The sequence below is a fragment of the Rutilus rutilus genome, assembly GCF_951802725.1.
Source record: "Rutilus rutilus genome assembly, chromosome: 20".
Lineage (NCBI taxonomy): Eukaryota > Metazoa > Chordata > Actinopteri > Cypriniformes > Leuciscidae > Rutilus > Rutilus rutilus.
Window position 1 is genome coordinate 1,972,618 of NC_140225.1, and position 23,041 is coordinate 1,995,658.

Here is a 23,041-nt window from a genome sequence, read left to right on the forward strand (position 1 = left end):
TGATGAATGTTTATACGTGAATAAAAGCCTTAAATTAAATCTCATCATATAAAGCTAAACCGCTCAATTCAAATGGATTAGTTTTTCGATCTCTTTATGAGCTTTTTGAAGCATCGATCAAAGTGGTAGTTGCGTAGCTGTCAATGGAGGCACAGAAATCGCTCAGATATCATTAAAAAATATCTTCATTTTGTGTTCCGAAGATTAACGAAAGACCATTGGGATTATCCATGATAATTAAAAATATTTCTACATGGTACATGTCCAAAAAACACTTGCATAAAATGCTTTTATCCAAAGAAACGTACAACAGAGAGAGAAAAAACACATGGTACTACAGTGGATGGGATAAATTTGTTGATGCAGTCATAAGCTTTTTAACATCACACAGCAAGAAAACATGTAGATATTACTTTCATAATTACTTCAACACTTGCAGAGATATCCTGCTTAAGCACTTCATAATCATATTACCTGTTGACAGCAGCTGTCATGGAGCGACGGCCAAGAATATTTCAGATTATATTGACTGTAGGTTTGATTCTCCCTGTACTTTGCTGGTCGGGCGTCTGATGCAGAACTGCATGTGAATTCAAGTGTGGTTTTTATCATAAAATGCACAAGCAAAGTGTGATCACACTAGACCGTCTGAGAGACATCAGTGTATTCAGGCTGAGATCAACGTGTGGGATTTATGTTCAAAAATCGATTGCGCAATCGATCGGACCAACCAACACAAGTTTCGTAAACGGAAATAAGGAATCGATTTTAACGGCCTTCTCTCGGAGCGCGTCCAGCTCGCCACAATACGCTCGCAGCGAACGCGCGTCACACAGCGACTGCAGGCTCTGACACACACACATAACAGCAGATTATACTTCTGCATAATGTTTCTCTTTTTACTACAAAAATGTGAATTCTGCCGGTATTCAGGCAGTCTCATGCATACAGACACAGATTCGGACTACGGTCTACAAATCGCGTATGAAGGTGAAATTTGTTTGACATTTCTAATGGTAAACACAGCCATGTTGAAGACTACAGTGATGTTTGTCAGTGATGTTACGGTAGTCCACTCTGCTTATTGTTTTTCCAGAATGTTGCACTCCTGTTTGTCATTGTGCACGAAACTTCACGCCAATAAATCATCAGGAATATTTCTGACTTGTGCGTCTCAAGCGCAGCGCGCCCTCTTTACGTTCGTCCTCATGCCTGTTAGTTGTCCGTGGATTTGCCCATATTTGGCGTTTAAAATGGAAACGTCTTTAGACATGGAAAATCGATTTTACAATCGATTCAATGAACACGTCTCAAATCGAACAGGATATTTTCACAAAAGTGACAGCCCTAATACATATATACACAATACAGTCGTGTTTGCCGTACATCTGCTCATCAGAAATGTAAACTTTTTTTTTTAGGCTTCACTAGCGTTTTGAGATTTAATTGTGGAGGTGTTTGTTTTTACAGACTTTCTCTTTACTGAACCCTGAACTTCAACATGAGACATCCGAGGAAGAGTCTTTATGTAATGATGTGGGTGTTGGGTGTAGTTTCTGAAGGTGTTGGTGTAGTTTCTGAAGGTGTTGGTGTAGTTTCTGAAGGTGTTGGGTGTAATAATTTCTGCAGGTTATAGTTGTAATTTCTGAAGGTTTTCATTGTAATAATTTCTGCAAGGTACCATTGTTCAGACAGACAGACATACCCACCTTCATCAGACTGTTGGCCACTGTACAGGGTCTTCTTGTCTTGTGTTTATGTAAGCGAGTGGGTGTGTTTCTGTTCACGCGTGTTTGTGGCTGTGTGCTTTGCTCTCTCAGTTTCCGGCCGTATGGTTTCACCACACGACAGTTCTTGTCAACGCTAAACGCTGACAGCGTATCACTAGTAAACCCTGTGTGACTGAAGACTGTGTCTCCTTCCCTGTTGTGATGCTGTTTCTGCTTATCCAGTTGGTTTTGAATGATTATTTGTTACCCATCAGGTAAACTGCTCATTTACGCTTGTATGATGGAAGTTGGCATTATTTAGGATACTAAAACTAAATAAACTCTATGCATATAGCAGACTCGTATACCTACACTTACTATTGATACTGTATAGAGTATGTACTGTATAGGGCTGGAAGATTAATCGGAATCCTAATAATTTCCTTCAATTATTATTTTATAAATTCACAAAGATAAGAAATGCACACTTTCATAAAAAAAAAAAATCCCACCTTTAATAATCTACTAGCATCTTTACAGTACAAACCTCGTCAGTGAACTATGAGGGCAAAAAAAAAAAAGTGCATTAACCGTAATCAAGGTAAAATGTTCAATTAATCGAGATTTTGAATATAGGTCATATCGTCCAGCCCTAGTACTGTATATCATGCATGCATGTGCATTTTCTCTAGAATACACAGTTTATCTATGTGTATAACCAAAACACTCTTATTAGATACTATATCCCACAATGCAATGTACTTGACCTGACCTGACCTTTCATTTCCAGTGTGAAACATAAACAATAAGAAAAATCAAGCTGTTTGAGCCATTTTGTATGAGATGAGGATAAGTTATGTTTATAATAAACGTTCTGTTTATTATGAGCATGTTGTGCAGTTTTGTAGTTTTCCACATTGTGCTGTTATTGTTGTAGCTGTGGTGTGGCTTTCCCTGTTCTTATTTAAAATTATTAACTTTTTGGTTGATTTTTTTTTTTTTTTTTTTTTTTTAATTGTCCTTGGTGTGAACATGCCTTTAGATGTGAAAGTTCAGGTTTGAAGCATGTTGAGTGCGCTGATAAAGTGCGGTTGGCAGAATGCGTTGGTGAAACCGAACGCTGGAGAAAAAGGTCATCCGTTGACTGGATGTGCTTCACCAACCACACACTTTTCCATTGCATTACAGGCTGTTATTTCATTGGAAGAGACTTTGTTTCAACATTTCAGTGTTGCTTTAAATCAGTTGTGGTTTGCGTGAGATGTGTTACAGATTTGATAACGGAGATGTTGTTCGCTGACAGGATGCCTGCAGGTCTCACTTCTTGTTGCTTTTTATGTCTATACAAGTAGCGTTTCATTTGTACACTTTAGGAAGGGTATTTTTTCTCTACACCGAATTGATTGATTGTGGGTGAGTTAGTCATTTTCATTCTCATTTGTTGTGGTTCAAAGGTTTCATGCGAGCGTCTGATGTTAATGTGAAGAGCGCTGATGAAATAACGGGTTTGATGACTTGTATTCTCAAGTTTGTCGAGCTGTGATTGAGAAGTCTCTGGTAATTTAATCAGGTTTCCCTGTCAAGTCTGTCCATCAGTCGTCTCAAATGACATCTAGATACACTCTTCCCACTGAGCTTTAAACAAACAGTTCAACCAAAAGTGAAAGTTGTGTCATGACATTTACTCTTCCTTGTGCTGTTGCAAAAAATGGTTTTAGGACACACACAATTATCCAGTTTGGAGTTAATATGTGGAGATTACAGAGATAATCTGATATTCTGACTGGCCAAATACTTTAGATCTTTACTTTGGCAACATTTGGGTGGTTAACGTGACTTTTGGGAAGTTCACATGTCTGTGTCAGTTCATCAGAGTTAATCAGAAACATGAGTTCTTAATATTTGCATCAACTGATCGATCTCTTCAGATCTTTCTCTGAAACGGCACCGGTCAAATGTTTAGACACAGCGACTTCTTTAGATCAAAAGATTTTTTAAGGCTGCATGTGACTTGAGAGAATCATACTTTTTAGAAGTATAATCATTTACTTTTAAGTTTGTTAGAACCTGGTGGTGTGTTTCTCGTGCAACTGTATTGCTCTGCCTTCTTTAACCCTTAAAGTCCTCCTGTAGTCAATAAATGTATCACTTAAAACTCATCTTTGATCACCAAAATAACATATTTTAACGTTTTTTTCCTTGGGGAAAAAAATGTTCATGTCTTAAAATATCTTGAATGTAACTCGACACCCTTGTCTCATTTAGTATAAGCGGTTTTATGAATATGCAAATGAGCTCCGCCTCCACTCACTCACTCAGCTCAGAGATCCACTGGTTGACGATCACACGTTGATCTGATTGGTTACAAGGTAGTTTGTGATGTCAGAAACACCAGCGATTTCAAAGCGTGAGTTTGAGACTGTCTTTGGTTCACTGCAGTTTTAAGGAGGAAATACTCAGCAATGATGTCGACTTATGAACTTACACATGCTTTGTCTTAAAGCAGATTAAAAAGAACACATAGACATATAAACAACATTAAAAGCTGGATTTTCACCACAGGGAGACTTTAAATGCATGAATGTTTCACCCATATCCGGATCTTTAGTGACCCGGATCTATATCTAACACAGATGTTATCATTAATCTTGTGTAACAGAGCTACAGCAAGTGTTTTTCGGCAGTGGAAATCCATTAGCCACTAAAACTTTTTTGTCATTGATTGTGGAGTTGCATAGCAACGACAGACGCCACGGGAAAATCGGACCGAATTTTACTATTAATAATAAAAGATAAGCTAAAGTGTATTGTAAATGTCACTAAATATTTTTTTTTATAAAAAGAATGAGTCAAAAAAGATAAATTAAAGTCTGAAATATGTGAGGTTTATCTTTTTATAAAAACCTTTTTTTGTCAACTTTATTTGAACTTGTACATGTTAGTATATAACATGTTGCAAGACACTTTTAAAATCTGGCTATCATTTTTAATCATATTATTGTAATGTTTATGTTAGTGCGTATTGATGCTAATTTTATTTGTTATTTGCTGTTTTTCGACATAAAACTTGGTGAATTGATTTCATTGTGTAGTATTAGTACTTTTTGAACAGGATTCTGTGATAACAGTGGTAATTTTTGGCACTATAATAATTAAATGAAATGTTCATGCCATTTCATCTCTAGTTATGATCAACTATGATCAACTAAAATCAACTAATAATTATGTGTTTTTATAGTAGGCCTATAGTATGCAAAGTACAATTTTCTATAAATTTTTTTTATATCTGATTCTGTTCTTTTCTCTGACGCGTTGTTGTGTCTGGAAGGTTACTAATGTGATTGCTTTATCTGTAAATTAAGTTAATGCTTTTTCAATTACTGAATTCATTGAAATAAAATGAATTATTTGATTTGAATATTTTTTGGCAATGCGTCGTGACGTGTAGGTCTTAAATTTCAATCTTTATTCTTTACGGTCTTAAAATGTCTTAAAAAGGTCTTAAATTTGACTAACTGAAACCTGCAGGAACCCTGTACTTAGTTACACACCTATACAAATTTTACAAAAAAATTAATGGTTAAAACAGTCTTTCTTTTATAATTTTATAAATGTTTTCCTCATTATACTGTTTATAATGAATAAATTGAGTAATACTAAGAAGGTTGATGTCTAACTTAAAAAAATGAATGAGGAGGAGGGTAGTGAATGACTTCCCGGGTCACAGGCATTTCTAAATCACGCTTAAGCAATCGTTTGGTTCAACATCCTGTGTTTCTGCTTTTGGAAACTCTATACGTCTATCCTCTCCGCCGACGCCCCACTTTCGGCCAGATTGCACATTTTGCTCAGTGGATGGATAGTTAATTGACTCAACACTTGAATAATTCATCTCTCTCTGGTGAGTCACGTTTCTACCGCTGTCTTACTGGCTGTGATGTAATAGATGCACGTTGCAACTGTTGTACGATTACTCATTTTTACCAGTCAACTATCGGTGTAGGAAAGTCCTTGGCTCAATGTTTACATTACACTCTTAAAAAAAATAGGGTTCTTTTTGGGCATAATTGATGGATCCATGAAGAACTTTTAACGTCCATGGAATTTTTCCATTGCACAAAAGGGTTTTTATAGTTGAATAAAGGTTCTTTAGATTTTTAAAATGTTCCTCACACTAAGAAAACAATGGCATTGCTATGCTGATAACTTGATTAGTTTCCACAGTCCAAATATGCTCAGGTCATCTCAAATGTCTACATTATCTGCAGGTTTTTGAACACAAATTCAAGTTCACTTTATTTTAATGCATTATTAGTATATATGTGACCCTGAATCACAAAACCAGTCTCGAGTCGCACGGGTATATCTGGCAATAGCCAACAATACATTGTATCAGGGATGGAAATGAACTTTTTTGTCCACCGGCCACTGTGGCTGGTGGATTTCAAAATCTACCAGCCACTCAATGTTTTTACCAGCCACTTTCTTGTTTTTAACCGACAATGTGTAACTAGGGATGTCCCGATCCGATCCACGGCATCGGTATCGTGCCGATACTGGCCCAAAATGCTGGATCGGATATCGGAGGGGAGAAAAAAAATTATCCGATACCTATGATCCGATACCCATTAGGGGTGGAACGTTACGTATTCGTACTGAACGTACGTTCGGTGCATGGATTTACACAGAGAATACACGGTATAAAAATAAATAAATCTTGCGTGCACATTAATTAATGTAATACGGAACTAACGTTACTGTTAGATACGCGCATATGCGGGTTCTTTAGGGACACCTAATCTGTAGCCCCGCCTTAGCTCTGAACGCGCGTCTATATCGCTTCAAACGCTCACTTTATCATTATACGCGCGCGGCCCGTCCTATTCGCTTTGGAAGCGCGAATGGATTCAAACTGTTCAAGCATCGAACTAGACGCGATAGACGCAAATTTGACGCTCTATTCGCGTTTGGTATGAACGCAGCAAAATGAACAGGCTGCGATGTCAAGATTGCAATGCTGGAGTGTGTGTGTGTGTGTCAGAGAGAGAGAGGCACGGGCGCGATCGAACAGTGGAAACATAAAAACATACTCCGTCATTTTCATACAGGACATCATTAAAACTGCAAAAAGTGTTTAGCCTACTTATATTTGTGTAAAACACAACATTGTGCTTTTGTCAAACTGTAAACTCTTGTCAAACTGTAACTGTCACCCAACCAAAATCACACACACACACACACACGCACACACACACACACTGTTTAAAAGCAAAAATGATCTCATCTTTTGGACATTCATCATTGCATTGGTTTTCATTTCTTGTCCTCAAACAGAGCACTAATCTGTTTATTTTTAAGTTACACATTCTACATTGAATAAAAAAGAAAATCAAATGTGTTTTTAAAAGTAGTATTATTTTATACAGAAATAAATTATTTATAATTCAGATGATAATAAAGTTAAAGTTAATTAAAATTTTAAGGAAACAAATATATTGATCTGAAATATAGCAAATTCATTTTAAATTCATTCAGGTACAATTACCAAACATATCTCAAGGTCTTTTGAATAAAGGCTGGCAGTCTTTCATTATCAGCTGAAGTATTTGTTCTCCATTTGAGTGAGATGTTTTTATGCGGCTAATTGAGCAAAGTGCTTCCATTATATTTTATTATTATTAGTATTAGTTCAAGAATAAAATAAAAATATCGGATTGATATCGGTATCGGCAAATAGCCAAAGCTGCGGCATCGGTATCGGTATCGGAAGTGAAAAAGTGGTATCGGGACATCCCTATGTGTAACTGCATGTGAAAATTAATACTACAAGATCTACAATACTTAAGCAGTTTATTTAATCTCAAGTCTCAATGAAATACTGACATTTTCTCTTTCTCTCTTATATATATTTCTCTTTTTTACCTGGATGTGGCATTTGAATGATTCGTGGTCTTTTATGGCTTCCAGTTTTAGGTTTTTAGTCCCAACAATGAAACTAGGGCTGGGCGATATGGACCAAAAGTCATATCCCGATTTTTTAGGCTGAATATCGATATACGATATATATCACGATATTTTTTCCGCAAAGTGAGAGCAAAATATGCCAAATATGACATGTCACAAGTAGTTTTATTGAAACCGGCTATTTCCACACACACAAGTACTGTCCCCCTTTGCTTAACATAAATTGTAAGAATATGACTAATAGTAAAGACTAGTACTAATAAATAAACATTAGGCCTATGCTAAAGCTATTAAATAGCAGTCCCAAACTAGTTTTTGTTAATACAATGTTGGTATGAGCCACTAGAGTCATTTAAAAATATAAAAAATAACACAAAGAAAAATAAAGTGGCATTTTGGGGTTAATATGGAAACGACAGTTACCATGGTGAATACACAATATTAACAATAACTGTTAATGAACCATGGAAACTACTCCTGATGAATAGAATGAAAATCATCCCTGCATTACTTTTATTTTGTGTAATTTACAACGTAACGGCGTTGCATGCTCGTAGTTTATTTTGCACTTTAGGCGATACACAGCGCGCGCCGCCGCATTTGCGCGTGCAATTGAAGAGTGTTCGCTACGAGGACAGGATAACGGCTGACGTGACAGGACAAGAAAGTCCGTTTTTCTGAGGTGAAAGACTTTATTTCAGCGTACACTTATGTCCTCTAAAAGTGTCCGCCGTCTGTGTGAAACAGTTTTTATTTACCCGCCACGGTGGCCGGTAGGTGAAGCGAGTTTACCCGCCACAACACAAAATCACCCGCATTTGGCTGGTGGCGGGTGCTAATTTCCATCCCTGCATTGTATGGGTCAAAATTATTGATTTTTCTTTTATGCCAAAAATCATTAGGATATTAAGTAAAGATCATGATCCATGAAGATATTTTGTAAATTTCCTACTGTAAATATATACATTTTCATAATATATATTTTTTTTGTGAGTGGATGCAGCAATATCGAGAACTTTAAAGGCTATTTTCTCAATATTTAGGTTAGATCCTCATATTTTCAATAGTTGTATCTCGGCCAAATATTGTCCTATCCTAACAAACCATACATCAATGGAAAGCTTATTTATTCAGCTTGCAAATAATATATAAATCTCAATAAATAAATAAAACATACCCATATAACTGGTTTTGTAGTCCAGGGTCACATGTATTTGACCATTACAAGTTTGCTATTAATGGTAATGTCACACAGCCGCACTTGTGGTCAGAGGAACTGATTGTGGTACAACTACGCCACACTGTTTTACTGTAGTACCTCATACCGCACATCTTCAAGTCACTGAACGTCACCTCACAGGCTTCTCCGAGTTGTTCTCACTTCTGCATTTTTACCGTCCTGGTTCCCAGAGGAATGTGGAACTCCAAATTCTCCTCATGATGCTCATCATAAAAGCAAAGACCAAATTAGATCAGTCACTATTATGACCGGAAAAAACATTACTCAACAGTCATGCTCTGTAAGAACCGGGTCATATGGCACAAATGAACTGGATTTGGAAATATATCGAGCTTGAGAAGTAGATCCACTTCAAAAGGACAATTTCGCCAACTTGCATATACTTCTTGTTAGTACAAAAATATCTTCACGACGCTGTTTTACTGCAGTGTTCGGGAAAGTTACTTTTAAAAGTCATGCATTATAATATTGCGTTACTCCCTGAAAAAAGTAACTAATTACATTACTTTTTGCATTTCTTTTTTCTCATCTGGACTGGGCTTGCTTGTTTTGTTTTTTAATAACAACAGCAACAACAAAAAATGTAATGCAAATGTAAAGGCACTTTCACACCTCAGGCTAAGGGAAATGCAAACTCACACCTGACTTTGCTTCATAAGTATTTGTATTCTTTAAAGTCCCCCTGTGGTGAAGCGTTTAATGTTGTTTATATGTCTAAATGGTGTTTTTAATGTGCTTTAAGACAAACCATGTGTAAATTCATAAGTCGACACCATTGCTGAGTATTTCCTCCTTAAAACTGCAGTGAATCAAAGACAGTCTCAAACACACGCTTTGAAATCGCTGGTGTTTCTGACGTCACAAACTACCTTGTAACCAATCAGATCAACGTGTGATCGTCAACCAGTGGATCTCTGAGCTGAGTGAGTGAGTGGAGGCGGGGCTCATTTGCATATTCATAGAACTGTGTATACTAAATGAGGCAAGGGTGTCGAGTTACATTCAAGATATTTTTAAGGAAAAAAACATTTAAATATGTCATTCTGGTGATCAAAGATGAGTTTTAAGGGATAAAATGATTGACTATATTTAATTATTGCAGGTTTGCGTAATATTCTGAGTTTGCATTTCACATTTTTTTTGTTTTGTTTGTTATTTTTGAGTGAGATGCGTAAATGCTCAAGTTTAGTCTAGAACTACAATAAACCATCATGTTCACACAACACCACTGCACTTCTTTCTCACGATTTCTCTCCACAAGGCGACAGGAGAGCTGTCAGTCAAAAAAATGGGAAAACAAAGTAACTTGCTTTACTCATTTGTAAAAGTAACTCAGATGCTTTGTTGTAAATTTAAAAGTAATGTGCTTCTTTACTAGTTACTTGAAAAAGTCATCTGATTACATAACTCAAATTACTTGTAATGCTTTACTGTATTACTGTACATGCAAACTAGGGCTTAAGTAGAAATTGTATTCTGCACACATGCAGCTTTAACTAGAAATGTGTTAATCTTATCCTCAGCATCAGTTCTGTCTTATTTCATGTACGAAACACCACTAGCAAAAAGAAGAACTGCTTTTTGCATTTTTGCTTTTTGACCTCTTTGCAGTAGCAGAAGAAAAATCTCACTTCTGCAAACCCACGGTACGTATTCTGCGACCGACTCGATTGAACTGTAACTAAACTTAACTGTGTGACTTCCGTGCAGCATGTGTGTCTGAGCTGTGAAGGTGGGGTGATTTACAGGCAAAAGAAAACCTATGATCAACGGCAGTCTCTCAACCAGCAATTAATTAGTGCTAAAATTACTCAAACCCACAGAATGAGCTGTGAAATAAACAAGTGCATTCTTAGAAAGATGTGCTTTTGCATTCTTCAATGTCAACATGCAGTATTGAGCATACATTATGGGCATGTGAAATTACTGTTACAGGTGCTGTTTTTGCTAACTAAAACTATTCATATAATTGGTTTTGTTAATTGGAATAAAGCTGAAATCAAATAAAATTAGAAATGTTGCTTGAAAAAAAAAAAAAAAAAAAAGTAGGGCTGTGAAAAGATTAATCACATCCAAAATAAAAGTTTGTTTACATAATATATGTGTGTGTAATGTGTATAGTTATTTTGTATATATAAATACACACACTTGCATGTATATATTTAAGAAAAAAAATCGAAAATATGTATCTATATAAATTATATATAGTATATACATGCAAATATTTTTAAAATAAATACATGCATGTGTGTGTATTTATTTATTTATTTATTTATTTATTTATTTATATATTTATATTTTGGATGCGATTAATCACGATTCATCTTTTCACAGCCCTAAAAAAAAGATTAAGTGGAGTGGGAGTATTAAAACGACTAAAAATAAAGATAAGTAATATTAAAAAGCTGATCAAAATATTAAATATGAAAGCACATGACAAAATTACTTAAAATGAAAATTTAAAAATAAAAGCTAATTCAGAGTATTAATAAATATACTATAATAGGATATAAATAATATTAAGATAACACTGACTACAGGATAGCCTGATAGTCCTTATTAATTGAATTATGGGGCGAACAATAAAATGTAGGCGTCCTTTATAAAGTTGAATTGCCTAAATTCACTGTTTGAATGCGTTCGAGTTTGTTTGATTTAACCCGTTTTAATTTGTTTTAAATATAATTTGCATTAGTTGTGGTGGGGTTATCATCTGCACAGTGATTAAAACCATGTTTTATGTTGCAGTTCCTGAAAAAGTCACCAGCAAACTAGTTTTACTAGTGCCCGATTACATTTAAATTTTTTTTGCAAACCTCACGGAAGCTAATAAGATTTATTATACGTGCTTTAATTCAAAATACAACTTTACTGGCAATATGCATGTAGTGTATGCGTTAATTAAATTAGATTATTCATAATGAATCTTTGTGCTTCGATGCTTGAGAATCCAATGTAACCTAATGTGTCTGTGAGTCTAATGCGTTTACATTAATATCATCAATCCCGCTGCTGTTTTATTCATGTTTTCTGGAGTTCACTAGTGTGACTCTGACACGAAACACAACCCGTTCCCGTAAAAGGCTGTTTTCCCCAGTGAGTATCGAGTGACACTGTATCAGTGCTTGTATTGAGAAGTCCAGCTCTTGGGTCACAAGGACTTTGGGGAATTATGATCCATAGTGACCTCTTGGAAAACACTGATTGTAAATAAGAGTCTGAATCATTGCAGTCACAGGCTATGTTTCGAATATAGTAGCATACTATTTTTTTTTTTTCATTATATGTGACCCTGGACCACAAAACCAGTCACATGGGTCAATTTTATGAAATTCAGATGTATACATCATATGAAAGCTGAATAAATAAGCTTTCCATTGATGTATGTTTGTGAGGATAGGACTATTTGAAAAGCTGGAATCTGAGGGTGAGATTGAGAAAATCTCCTTTAAAGTGGTTAATTTATGTTGGCGATTGTGCCGCATTCACTCACAAAAATAAATGTTTTATATTTTTTCGGTAGAAAATTTACAAAATATCTTCATGGATCATGATCTTTACTTAATATCCTAATGATTTTTGGCATAAAAGAAAAATCGATAATTTTGACCCATACAATGTATAGTTGGCTATTGCCACAGATATACCCGTGCAACTCGAGACTGGTGACGTGATCCAGGGTCACATATAGTTAGTATATATGCACAGTTATGTTACTTTTCTGTATGCATGTAATTAGGGGTGGGCGATATCTCGATATTTAAAATATATCGAGATATTTTTTAAACACGATATGGATTTTGACATATCGTATATATCGATATATTGTTTATATTTATAAAAGTTGTGTTATTTCAAATGTAGGCGCGTTGCGCGTGGCAAGCGCGCTCATAATGTAAGAGACGCCGGCGCGACCACAACATTGCCCAGCATCAAATGGCAAACGTAATGCAAGCGGAACGAAACTGCTCGTTATTGTGTGGTTGAAGGACCGTTTATCAGTTTGGACAAAAGCAGCGCAAGCCGATCGTGATCATGCGACACTGTTACTACACAGCGCTAATGATCCAGTAAAAAAAGCATTTGAATTCGCCACAGAAGTAATAACATCGCTGCGAGATCTAGTGAGAAACATTCACATTTCTCCGTTATTAACGGATCAAACAGCGCTGACGTGGAAACCAGGAAGAAACATTGTGCCATGAATGAACTATCCTGTGTCCACAGATCAGCAACATTCACCATGGATTTACTGTAGTAACACTAACTGCAACCATGGAAGTTTGGCAGGAATAGTAGGCTATAATGCCTTCAAGTAACATTACGTTGGTTTAATTTTGACATTATGAATACAATTGCCTCAAATGTTAATCTGAACTAAAAATAAACCTTTGTTTATAACTACTACAATATTACATTTCATTTTTTCCAAGGAGCTGTTTTGTTTTATATGCTCCTAGAGTCAATTATAGCTCTAGAATTGCTCAAAGTAAAAAAATATCATGATGTTTATCATGTTAGTTTTAATTATAAAAAAAGAATAAAAAAAAATATTATTTAAAAATGTCATAGAAGCACTTGTTCCTACATGAACTGCCTACCTCTTTGCACTTCAATAAAAAATACTTGGTGGTATTTGGCATATTTGTTTTTGCAGTAGTTCTTGGGGGGTTCTTTTTCCTGTAAAGATATCGAGATATATTTTTTGCTCCATATCGCCCAGCCCTACATGTAATACATATGACCTAATGTAGGTAAAATGCAATATCGTACAAAGCAATTGACTTGACCTTTCATTTTCAGTGTGACAGAAATTTGGTTTCGCCTTATTCAGTCAGAATGCCAAATATATATATTATTACCCCAAAAAATAAAAATGCAAAACAAGAGTTTTTACAACAAATTTGATCACTGCAAAGTCAAGTCAGCTTTATTTCTATAGCACTTTATACAATACAGAATGTCTCAAAGCAGCTTTACTGAGAGGAAAATAATGATTCAATGATGCAAATAATTCAATTCTGCCGTAAAGCAGCAAATAGCAAACATTTATTGCTGACATCAGTTCAGTCTTGATTCAGTTCGGTTCAATAACTTTGTGAAGGTCATCAATTATGGATTGAGTTCAATTCAGCTCTAAAGCAGCTCAATGTGAATGAAATCTGATGTGGTCATGTGACAACAGGGTAGTGCTTGTGAGAGCCCATCAGTGTTGACATCATCTTCCTGCGTCACATGACACTTCCGTCTCAGGTGATTGGTTCAAAGAACCTGTATGTGTAACCATGAGCAAAGATGAAGTGAAAGATCCCTGTGAGCTGAGGAACTTTGTAAACCATGATGACCCGTTTGTTCAATCATACTGAACCTTGATCTGATCCTCTCTAAATCTACACACTAGTTACAGTCACATCCTCCTGAACCTTCCCGTATCACTGTCCTTCTGTTCATCTTTTGTTTTCCTCTCTGTGTATCATCATCTTTATCTTCTGTTTGTCTCATTCCATCGGTCTCTTTCTCTCCCGTGTCCCGTCTTTCCAGCCTCTCGCTGTCCGTTGAGCCCCTTCATCTGACGTTCAGATAGTGGGACCCTGATTCTCTGGTGAGTGTCTGAAGCCTGCAGAAGGTCATGACCTCTGCTACCTTCAATAACCCTGCCTTGAAACCTTTTAGACTACTAACAAGTTGTATGGAGACTAAATTAAAAGTGTGTTATATGACTTGATTGAGTTAAAGGGGTCATGAACTGCATTATTTTATTATTTTAAATGTTTCCTGGGGTGCACTTAATAATATTAGTATGATTTTTTTACATAAAAAATGGTCATAATTTAGAATAAAAGGCATTTTTCCTACCCTGATTTGAAGGGGCGTGTTCTAAGTGTAAACACGCACTGCTGTGATTGGCTGACATCTTTGCATATGGAAATAGCTAGTATTACATGTTACATTACAAACTTTTATCATGTTTTTACTATAACAGTTCTCAAGGTTTACAAATCGTGAAAAGTGTTGGTTATAGCATTATATTCAGATCTATAGCATTATATTTAGATTGTGGCATGAAAGGTTGATGAAGTGATGAGTGTTATAGCCGATCACAGACATGCTGAGTGCATGAATGCAGAGATCTCGTCATTGTAACTCGATTTCTGCACACTAACGAATGCTTTCATCATAACTAACACAATGTAAATAAGAGATTTGTTGATTCTAACGGGAGTTTTGGCGAGAGTCCAGAACACTCACGCTGGTTAAAACAAGAATAATGACAAGTTATTTTATGTTATTTTATTTTATTTTATTTTGACCCTGTCATGTTATTTTTTTTTATTTATTTATTTATTTATTTTTTTACCGTCATGTTATTATTTATTTTATTTTATTTATTTGATCTTATTTTATTTTGACCCTGTCATGTTATTATTTATTTTATTTTATTTATTTGATCTTATTTTATTTTGACCGTCATGTTATTATTTATTTTTTATTTATTTTTTACCCTGTCATGTTATTATTTATTTATTTTTTTTATTTATTTTTTTATTTTTATTTTTATTTTTTTAAATTTTTTTTTATTTTTTTTTGATCCTGTCATGTTATTGTTTATTATTTTATTTTGATCATGTTTCGTCCCTTAAGCTGAGGTAGTGTGTGATTTGAGGCACAGCCGCGGAGCTCTTTCAGATGTGGATGATATAGTGGGGTTGTCTGAGGGGACTGAACACTAAGACTAGGAAGTGATTTGTTTGTATAGAGCTGTTGAAACTGCTCTAGTCTGCAGGAATCAGCAAAGGAAGGAAACTGAGTCACTGCTATAAACTCAAAACGTGATTATACAGAAATTTGAATCGATGATTGATGACAATATCACCTGACTAATGCAGACAGACAAATGCTGAGAAAAATGCTATTTTTATGCACATTTTCTGTTGTTTTTGGGATGATAAATTACTTTGATGTGTTCCTGATTTTTGATTTACCCCAAAAAAGAGCAAGGCATGTCTTTCTGCCATTTTTGCATATATTTTTGGAAGCCGGTTTTGTCTGTGTCGAATGGTTTTGTGGAAGCTGTGGATTAGTGAAGGGCGGTAGCAGCTTCTGTGATGCGCGTGTGTGTGTGTGTGTGTGTGTGTGTGTGTGTGTGTGTGTGTGTGTGTGTGTGTGTGTGTGTGTGTGTGTGTGTGGAGTCTGACAGCTGGAGGATCAGTAAAAGCTGCCGTCAAATGGAAATCCTGAGAGGATCAGACATTCCTTGAGTTTCATTGTGCCAGACTCTGATTTTTGATTTTATCATTTAAATATATTTTAATTAACAGTCAATACATTTTGCATAACAGTAATGCAAAAAAAAGTCTTAATAATAATATAACAATAATAATAATAATAATAATAATAATAATAATAATTATTATTATTATTATTATTATTATTATTATTTAAATGTTCATGTATTCATATTATTTATTCATATTATTGTATTTTATATATTTTGGGGTGTTGAAATATGACGCACTCTTGACAGGTTTCATGATGTTAATAAAAAAAAGAAGATTTTTTTGGTTTTAAATATGGTATTAAATCTTGACCAGTTTTGTGAGATTCTTTCTTATTAGTGTTATTACTTTATAATTATATAATAATAGTTATATCAAATAATAATAATAATTATTATTATCTTCATGCATTAATATTATAATTTTTTTATTATTGCATTTTTTATTTATTTATTTTTTAAATGATATTAAATTTAGATTTTTTTTTTTAGATTCTTTATTTATTTATTTTTATTTATTTATTTATTTATTTTAGGTATGTAATGATTTAAATAATAATTATTTCTATTTTGTATAGAAAGTCTAAGTCTTAAAAGTCTTAATGGTCCTAAAATAATAATAATTATGATTATTATTTTTATTATTGTTATCCACTTATTTATTTATTTAGTTACTTGGGTTGAAATATGACCCTTGACAAGTTCTTGACCGGTTTCTTGAGATTCATCGGTTTACGACAGAGACGCTGCCACAGATCATGCAGTTTCTCCAGCAGCTGTGGTGTGTTTCTCTGCGTTCGGCCTCTTACTCACTCGCCCATGTGAGTGGAAGTTGCTCCATGTAATGTGATTATTCTGTGTCTGTTCCAGTAAATGGAGGCTGGCAGGAGAAACAGAGACGTCTTTGGATGTTTTTTGTGCGCTCACTGGTCGAGTGAATGGAGGGGAAGTCTCTATTGATTTAAAACTGTCCAAACACAATGTGTGTGTCTCATTTTCTTACGTTTGTGTAGAACACATTTACAAAGGACATATTAAAAACAAGATGTTATTGTTCATTTTGAAATGAGTATTTAATGCACTTCTAATGTTCACATTGCAGATTATTTGATGCACTTCTAAAGTTCACATGGCAAAGCTCCCTTGCATGCCAGACCATTTTGTGGCACTTGCTCAATTCAGCACTATTACACTGTTCAAAGTCATATGATCAAACTCCTAACCAATATATTAAAATAGTCCTGCACTCGTCTTGTGCTTCACACATGAATGCTTCCTCAAAACCAAATGCAAACGTCTAGTTCATCAGTGCAATGTCTTTCATGACTGAAATGTTTGTTTTCCTCTGATTTCAGGTCAGTCTTCAGTGCTTGGAGAGTTTTCTGTGCACGTTTCACTGTGTGCGACACCTCAGTGACCCGAGAGGAAAAGATGCGCTCAAGTTCTGGTAAGCTTTTTCATGATAATCATTAAACACTGTGTTTAAGTGTCTTTTCAGTGTTGCCTGCGTTGAACCCATTTAAGCCCACCGGCAACTATAGTTGCCGCAGTGAATAGTTGTCATTTTCCAACTTGTAAGTATTTTTCTAGATGTTATCCTTGTTCTATGTCTCAATGACATGCAAGCAAACAACCAAATAAAGGATTTCAAGAAAAAAGAATGTATTCACTTGCTTCCTGTCACATGAGGCTGTCAACTTCCTACCCCTACTTCCAGGAAGCATAGCGAAGGCAAACCCTCCCAAAGAAAGGTCATTTTCATGTTACTATTACTAATAAGTATTTTTTTATTGACATATATATATATATATATATATACATAATCATGAAGGTCTCTAGAATCATCCAAACAAAACAAATCTTACAAGAGATATATAGTTTTTTGTATACTTAGTCAAAAGTCCAAATGGCAACTATAGTTGCCGATGGGCAAATGCCTTTTAAGTACATATCTCAGAGACCCAGGCATCAAAATGTAATTTTGTAACAATATATATATATATATATATATATATATATATATATATATATATATATATATATATAATTTTTTATTATTATTATTATTTTTAAACAAATGTAATTTTACTCCGTTTATTAATGTTTTTATTCCACATTTGGACATTTTTACTCCATCAAATTTATATATATAAAAAAAAAATATATATATATTTTTTAAATAGGTTTTATAAATAAATAAATAAAAAAAAGAAAGAAAATTTAAAATTCACCTTATAAAAGGCCCACATTTCCAAATTTAATTCATGTGGATAACATGGATAATTCACAATTATCACAATTATAACAATAGAAGTTACTTTTTGTCAAAGTTTAGCAGTTTTTTAGCAAAAAAAAAAATAATTTTTTCAATAATGTTACATTATGATTAGAATCAAACCTGATCAGGATGTTTTTAGAGTTCATCATTTATTTCAAACATCCGTTTTCCATATGATTCTATTGTTTCTGATTTTGAGGAATTTTTTTTTTCCAGTACTAAAAATGCCTAAACTTTGACAACAAGTAACTTTTATTGTTATAATTGTGATTTCATAATATGTAGATATGAATACAACTGGAAAACCTTGTGAAAAGGTGTATTTCAGTTAGTCAAATAGTAAATAGTGCAGCTCTGCAGCCATCTACTGGATAAAGGGATAATTTGCTACTTTTAAAACTGCATTTTCCAAAAGATGGGCAAAAATCTTTCACTAAACCAGGGTTTCTCAAACTCGGTCCTGGAGGGCCACTGTCCTGCACAGTTTAGCTCCAACCCTGATCAAACACACCTGAGCAAGCTAATCAATGTCTTCAGGATCACTAGAAACTCACAGCTCGGTGTGTTTGATCAGGGTTGGAGCTAAACTGTGCAGGACCGAGTTTGAGAAACCCTGCACTAAACCATGTCAAATTATCCATGTTATCCCCATGAATGAAAGTTAGAAATGTGGGTCAAAAAGACCCTGAACAGCACACAGGGGTTAAAAAAAAATGGATTTGTTGTTTGTTGTGTTTTTATATTCAAGAGATTATAAGATAGATGCAGCTTTTTTGGGTTCGCATCAAATGTTCTTCGACTTTTATACATAATAAATTTGTTTATGAATAAAGATTGATCTGTTGAAAGCAGTTATTTTGAAATAGATGCCAAATGTTCTCCTCCTATTCATATTTGACATTGAGGGGGTGCATATAACATATTTGCCCACCGGCAACTATAGTTGACGCACATTCAAATACGATTTTCAAGAAAAAAAAAAAAAAAAACCTGGGGAAAATAAATGCAGAACATGTTCACATAGGACACTATTAACACAACTATATGCATGAAACCATTCAGAAAAATTTGGGCACAAATGGGTTAAAGCAATAGTTCTCCGAGAGAATAGTGAGAATTCTGTCATTTTGGCCTTGTTTACACTGTCAGTGAAATGTGACACAGATCGGATGTGCTCTATGACCGTGTAAAGAGGAAAAAAAACGCATGCATTCGGATATTTCGAGATCGGTTTCAGGCCTCATTCATATGTGGCAATAAATCGTATATGTGCCAATGCGACTGTCATGTAAACAGGCAGATCGGATTTTCTGAGGCATTAGGCGACGTCTCCGCGGTTTAATGACGAGAGAAACCCCGACGTGCATCTGCAAAGGGACGGATGGCCCGACGAAACGTTGTGTTGTCGTAGGAGAGGAATGTGAAAAAAACGTTGACACAACATATTGTTGAACACAACAAAATTTCGGACCCACTGCTCCTCGTTAAAGCCAATATTTAAACACAATATGCTCCCGCCAGTCCTGAGATCTCTCTCACACACAGTAGCTGAAGCATATGTGCAATGATGGCACTTTTCGTCCTCCTTCGCCTCAAAATCATGGTAATGTTTGGCGAACTTCGCGTATATCGCAGAGCTCAAGAATATTTTGCGTCCGCCCATCTGTGCAAGAAAATTTAACCCTTTAAGCATGTGTGATGTTTCAGATAGTATGGCAAGTGTAAACACATGAATCGGATATGGGTCACAATTTAAAGAACGTGTAAACGGACGGTCAAAAAAATCGGATAAAGCAAACGCTGTTTCTCAGGATAAATATTTTTTCCATCACCATGTCCCTTTTATGGAAGCTTGTTTCCGGCACAGAATAAAACATTTTTAAAGATAATTGTAACTTTTTATTTCACAATTGCGAGTTTACATCTCATAATTCTGACTTTTTCTCAGAATTGCAAGATAAAAAGTCAGAATTGCACGATATAAAGTTACAATTGCATGTTATAAAGTCCGAATTGCATGTTTATATCCCGCAATTCTGACTTTATAACACGCAATTGCGACTTTATATCTTGCAATTCTGACATCTTTTCTCAAAATTGTGAGATATAAACTCGCAATTGTGAAATTACCACAATTACCTTTTTTTATTTTTTTTATTCAGTGGCGGAAACAAGCTTCCACACCCTTCAGGGTCTCTGTACTGCATCTTTTTGAGATAATTTCCACACAGATCAGATTAAAGTCCTTGATCAGTGTATTTTGAGTCATTTATCTGGACGTCCAATTACAGATCAGGCCTCAGTGGGCATAACCTTGTGTCTAAATAAACTCCGAATCATAGCAACCAGCAACTAGACCTCACGTTAATTAGCATTGTGTTGAGAGAGAAGCTGATCGTTTGAGGCGAGCGATGAAAAGGCTTTCTTTGTCTGGCCGAGTGGCTACATGCCGTGAGCTCAATTAAGTGTGTTTTCTCAGCTCCTAATCTTTATCTCATGATCATGTGCAGTTCCTGGAACTTTAGCCGAGACAAAGCTGATGTGAATGCATTAGCCCTCTCTTATTGCGTGCGATTATTGCATATTATTGCCTTCAAACCTTTCAGAACCTTTATCTTAGTTGAGCGAGATAATAAAGTAAATACTACTATTAATAGGAATAGTTCACCCAGAAATTAAAAGTGGCTTGATTTATGTGTTATTCCAATCTTTCCTTATTTTCCATACATGAAGAAGAATTTGTCATCTGCTCCACTTTACCAGACGCATATTGTCAAAGTGGAACTGGACTGGAAATACTGGTGAACTGGGACAGCTTATCAAGTTATGAGTTTATTATTAACTTGCATAACGATAACGATAACGATAATGAAATGGGAGTGCAGTGCAATGTATACTGTAACTATGTACAGTAGCCTATATATGGCACTGCACTCCCATCTCATCATTATTATGTATTATAGTGTGTTTACATGTCACAAAATGTATTTCAGAATCAAATTCTTAGATTTTCATATTAGCATATGTTACAAACAAACAAAAACAATATTCAGATAAACTATACTGTCTACTATTGTCCCACTATGACAATATTACCTAAAAAAAAAAAAATATATTGATGGTTAACACTTTACAATCAGGGTCCATTAGTTGAATTTTGCACAAAACATTTGTGAATAAAGCAAATCTCCATCCCATGTTTTCAAGAGAACAAAATCATCACTTCCTGGGAAATTGGTGCAAAATATCTGTAATGAAAATAGAAGTTGCTGCAATCAGGGAAGAAACTGTGGCTCTTTTTTCCTGCATCATTAGTTACTTAATTAGATTTAACACTGTCATGAGTTTTTTTGTGTTTGTTTGTCTGTTGCTCATCAATGGATTTGTTCGGTAAATGTGAAAAGTGTATCTGACTCAAATTAGCACTCAAGTTTTTTATGCATATTTTTTAGAATTTATTGCATCTTGACGTTTAAATTCAGTTTTTTTTTTTTTTTTACATAAATTCACATAAAAATAGGTGTATGGAAACATGGCTAGTGTTGGTTCATGCATTAACCTTATTGTAAAGTGTTACTGACATCTTAATGGGATTGTATCCCAAAGCCGTTCCAAAGCTGTATGACTTGATTTTTTCTGTTAAACATAAACAAAGATATTTTGTGTTTTTTTTTGTTTGTGTGGTTTTTTTTTGTCCATACACTGTATTTGGACACCAAAATTTTTCAAAATATCTTCTATTATTTTCCTTTCTGTGTTCTATGTTCAATAGCACAGCGGTAAGTAATAGGATTGTTTCTGCATCCGACAAATGGCAGGTTCACCTTCTAAGCTTTACTACGAGATCTAATTAATCCAAGTCACCCCCGGGCTTGACCAGAAGTTCGCTTCCCAGCCTGCCCCTGTGCGGCCATGTGACATCACATGCTTTCATGTGATGCACTGATCAACTCAAAATCTGGAAAGCTTCCATCTGAAATTCCAATTTAATGGAATTTACGGAGCAGGACAGAAACTTCAGTCATTAGGGAAGCATGGAGGCATGCGGACGCAGGCTTGATTCTCAGTTGAGACGGTTTACTACGAGCATGAGTGGAATATGTGGCTGAAACACTGCGGATGATGGTGGAGGTTTTGAGTTCCACTGAAGGCTGGTTATAGGAGGTACGTCGGCTAGAATACTGTGTGTGTTTTTGGGTACTGTAGATTTAAAGAGGCGTGTCTTTAATGCACCATCGGTGTGTGTGTGTGTGTGTGTGTGGGGTAGAGCCGCTGTGATGTAAATCATCTTAAAATTGTATTTGTATCCTAAAATTGTTTGTGTATATCATACATATACAGTTGTGGTCAGAATTAATGGCACCCCTGGTAAAAATCTGCATTGTTTAAGCTTTTGATCTTTCATTCAAAAAAATTTGCACAAATCGAACCTTTCATTGGAGTAAAAGAATTGAAAGTGCGGGGGAAATCACATTATGAAATAAATGTTTTTCTCCAAAACACGTTTTCCACAAATATTGCCACCCTTTTATTAAATTCTTTTTGCAATCTCCTTTTGTCAAGATAACAGCTCT

General features: G+C 35.0%; 1 protein-coding gene across 6 annotated transcripts in view; it reads left to right on the forward strand.

The window, feature by feature from the left end:
• The window catches only part of lyst (lysosomal trafficking regulator), a 120,383-nt gene that overhangs the window by 2,391 nt on the left and 94,951 nt on the right, over positions 1-23,041 (forward strand). For 3 of the 6 annotated variants that reach the window (XM_084391829.1, XM_084391831.1, XM_084391830.1), the window contains exon 3: positions 17,545-17,636. In XM_084391829.1, coding sequence (XP_084247955.1) covers positions 17,545-17,636 — 92 coding nt within the window. Of the gene's footprint in view, positions 1-1,950; positions 1,985-3,018; positions 3,123-5,531; positions 5,611-17,544; positions 17,637-23,041 lie in introns of those variants that run through there. The other 3 variants (XM_084391834.1, XM_084391833.1, XM_084391832.1) reach the window with 3 other exon arrangements.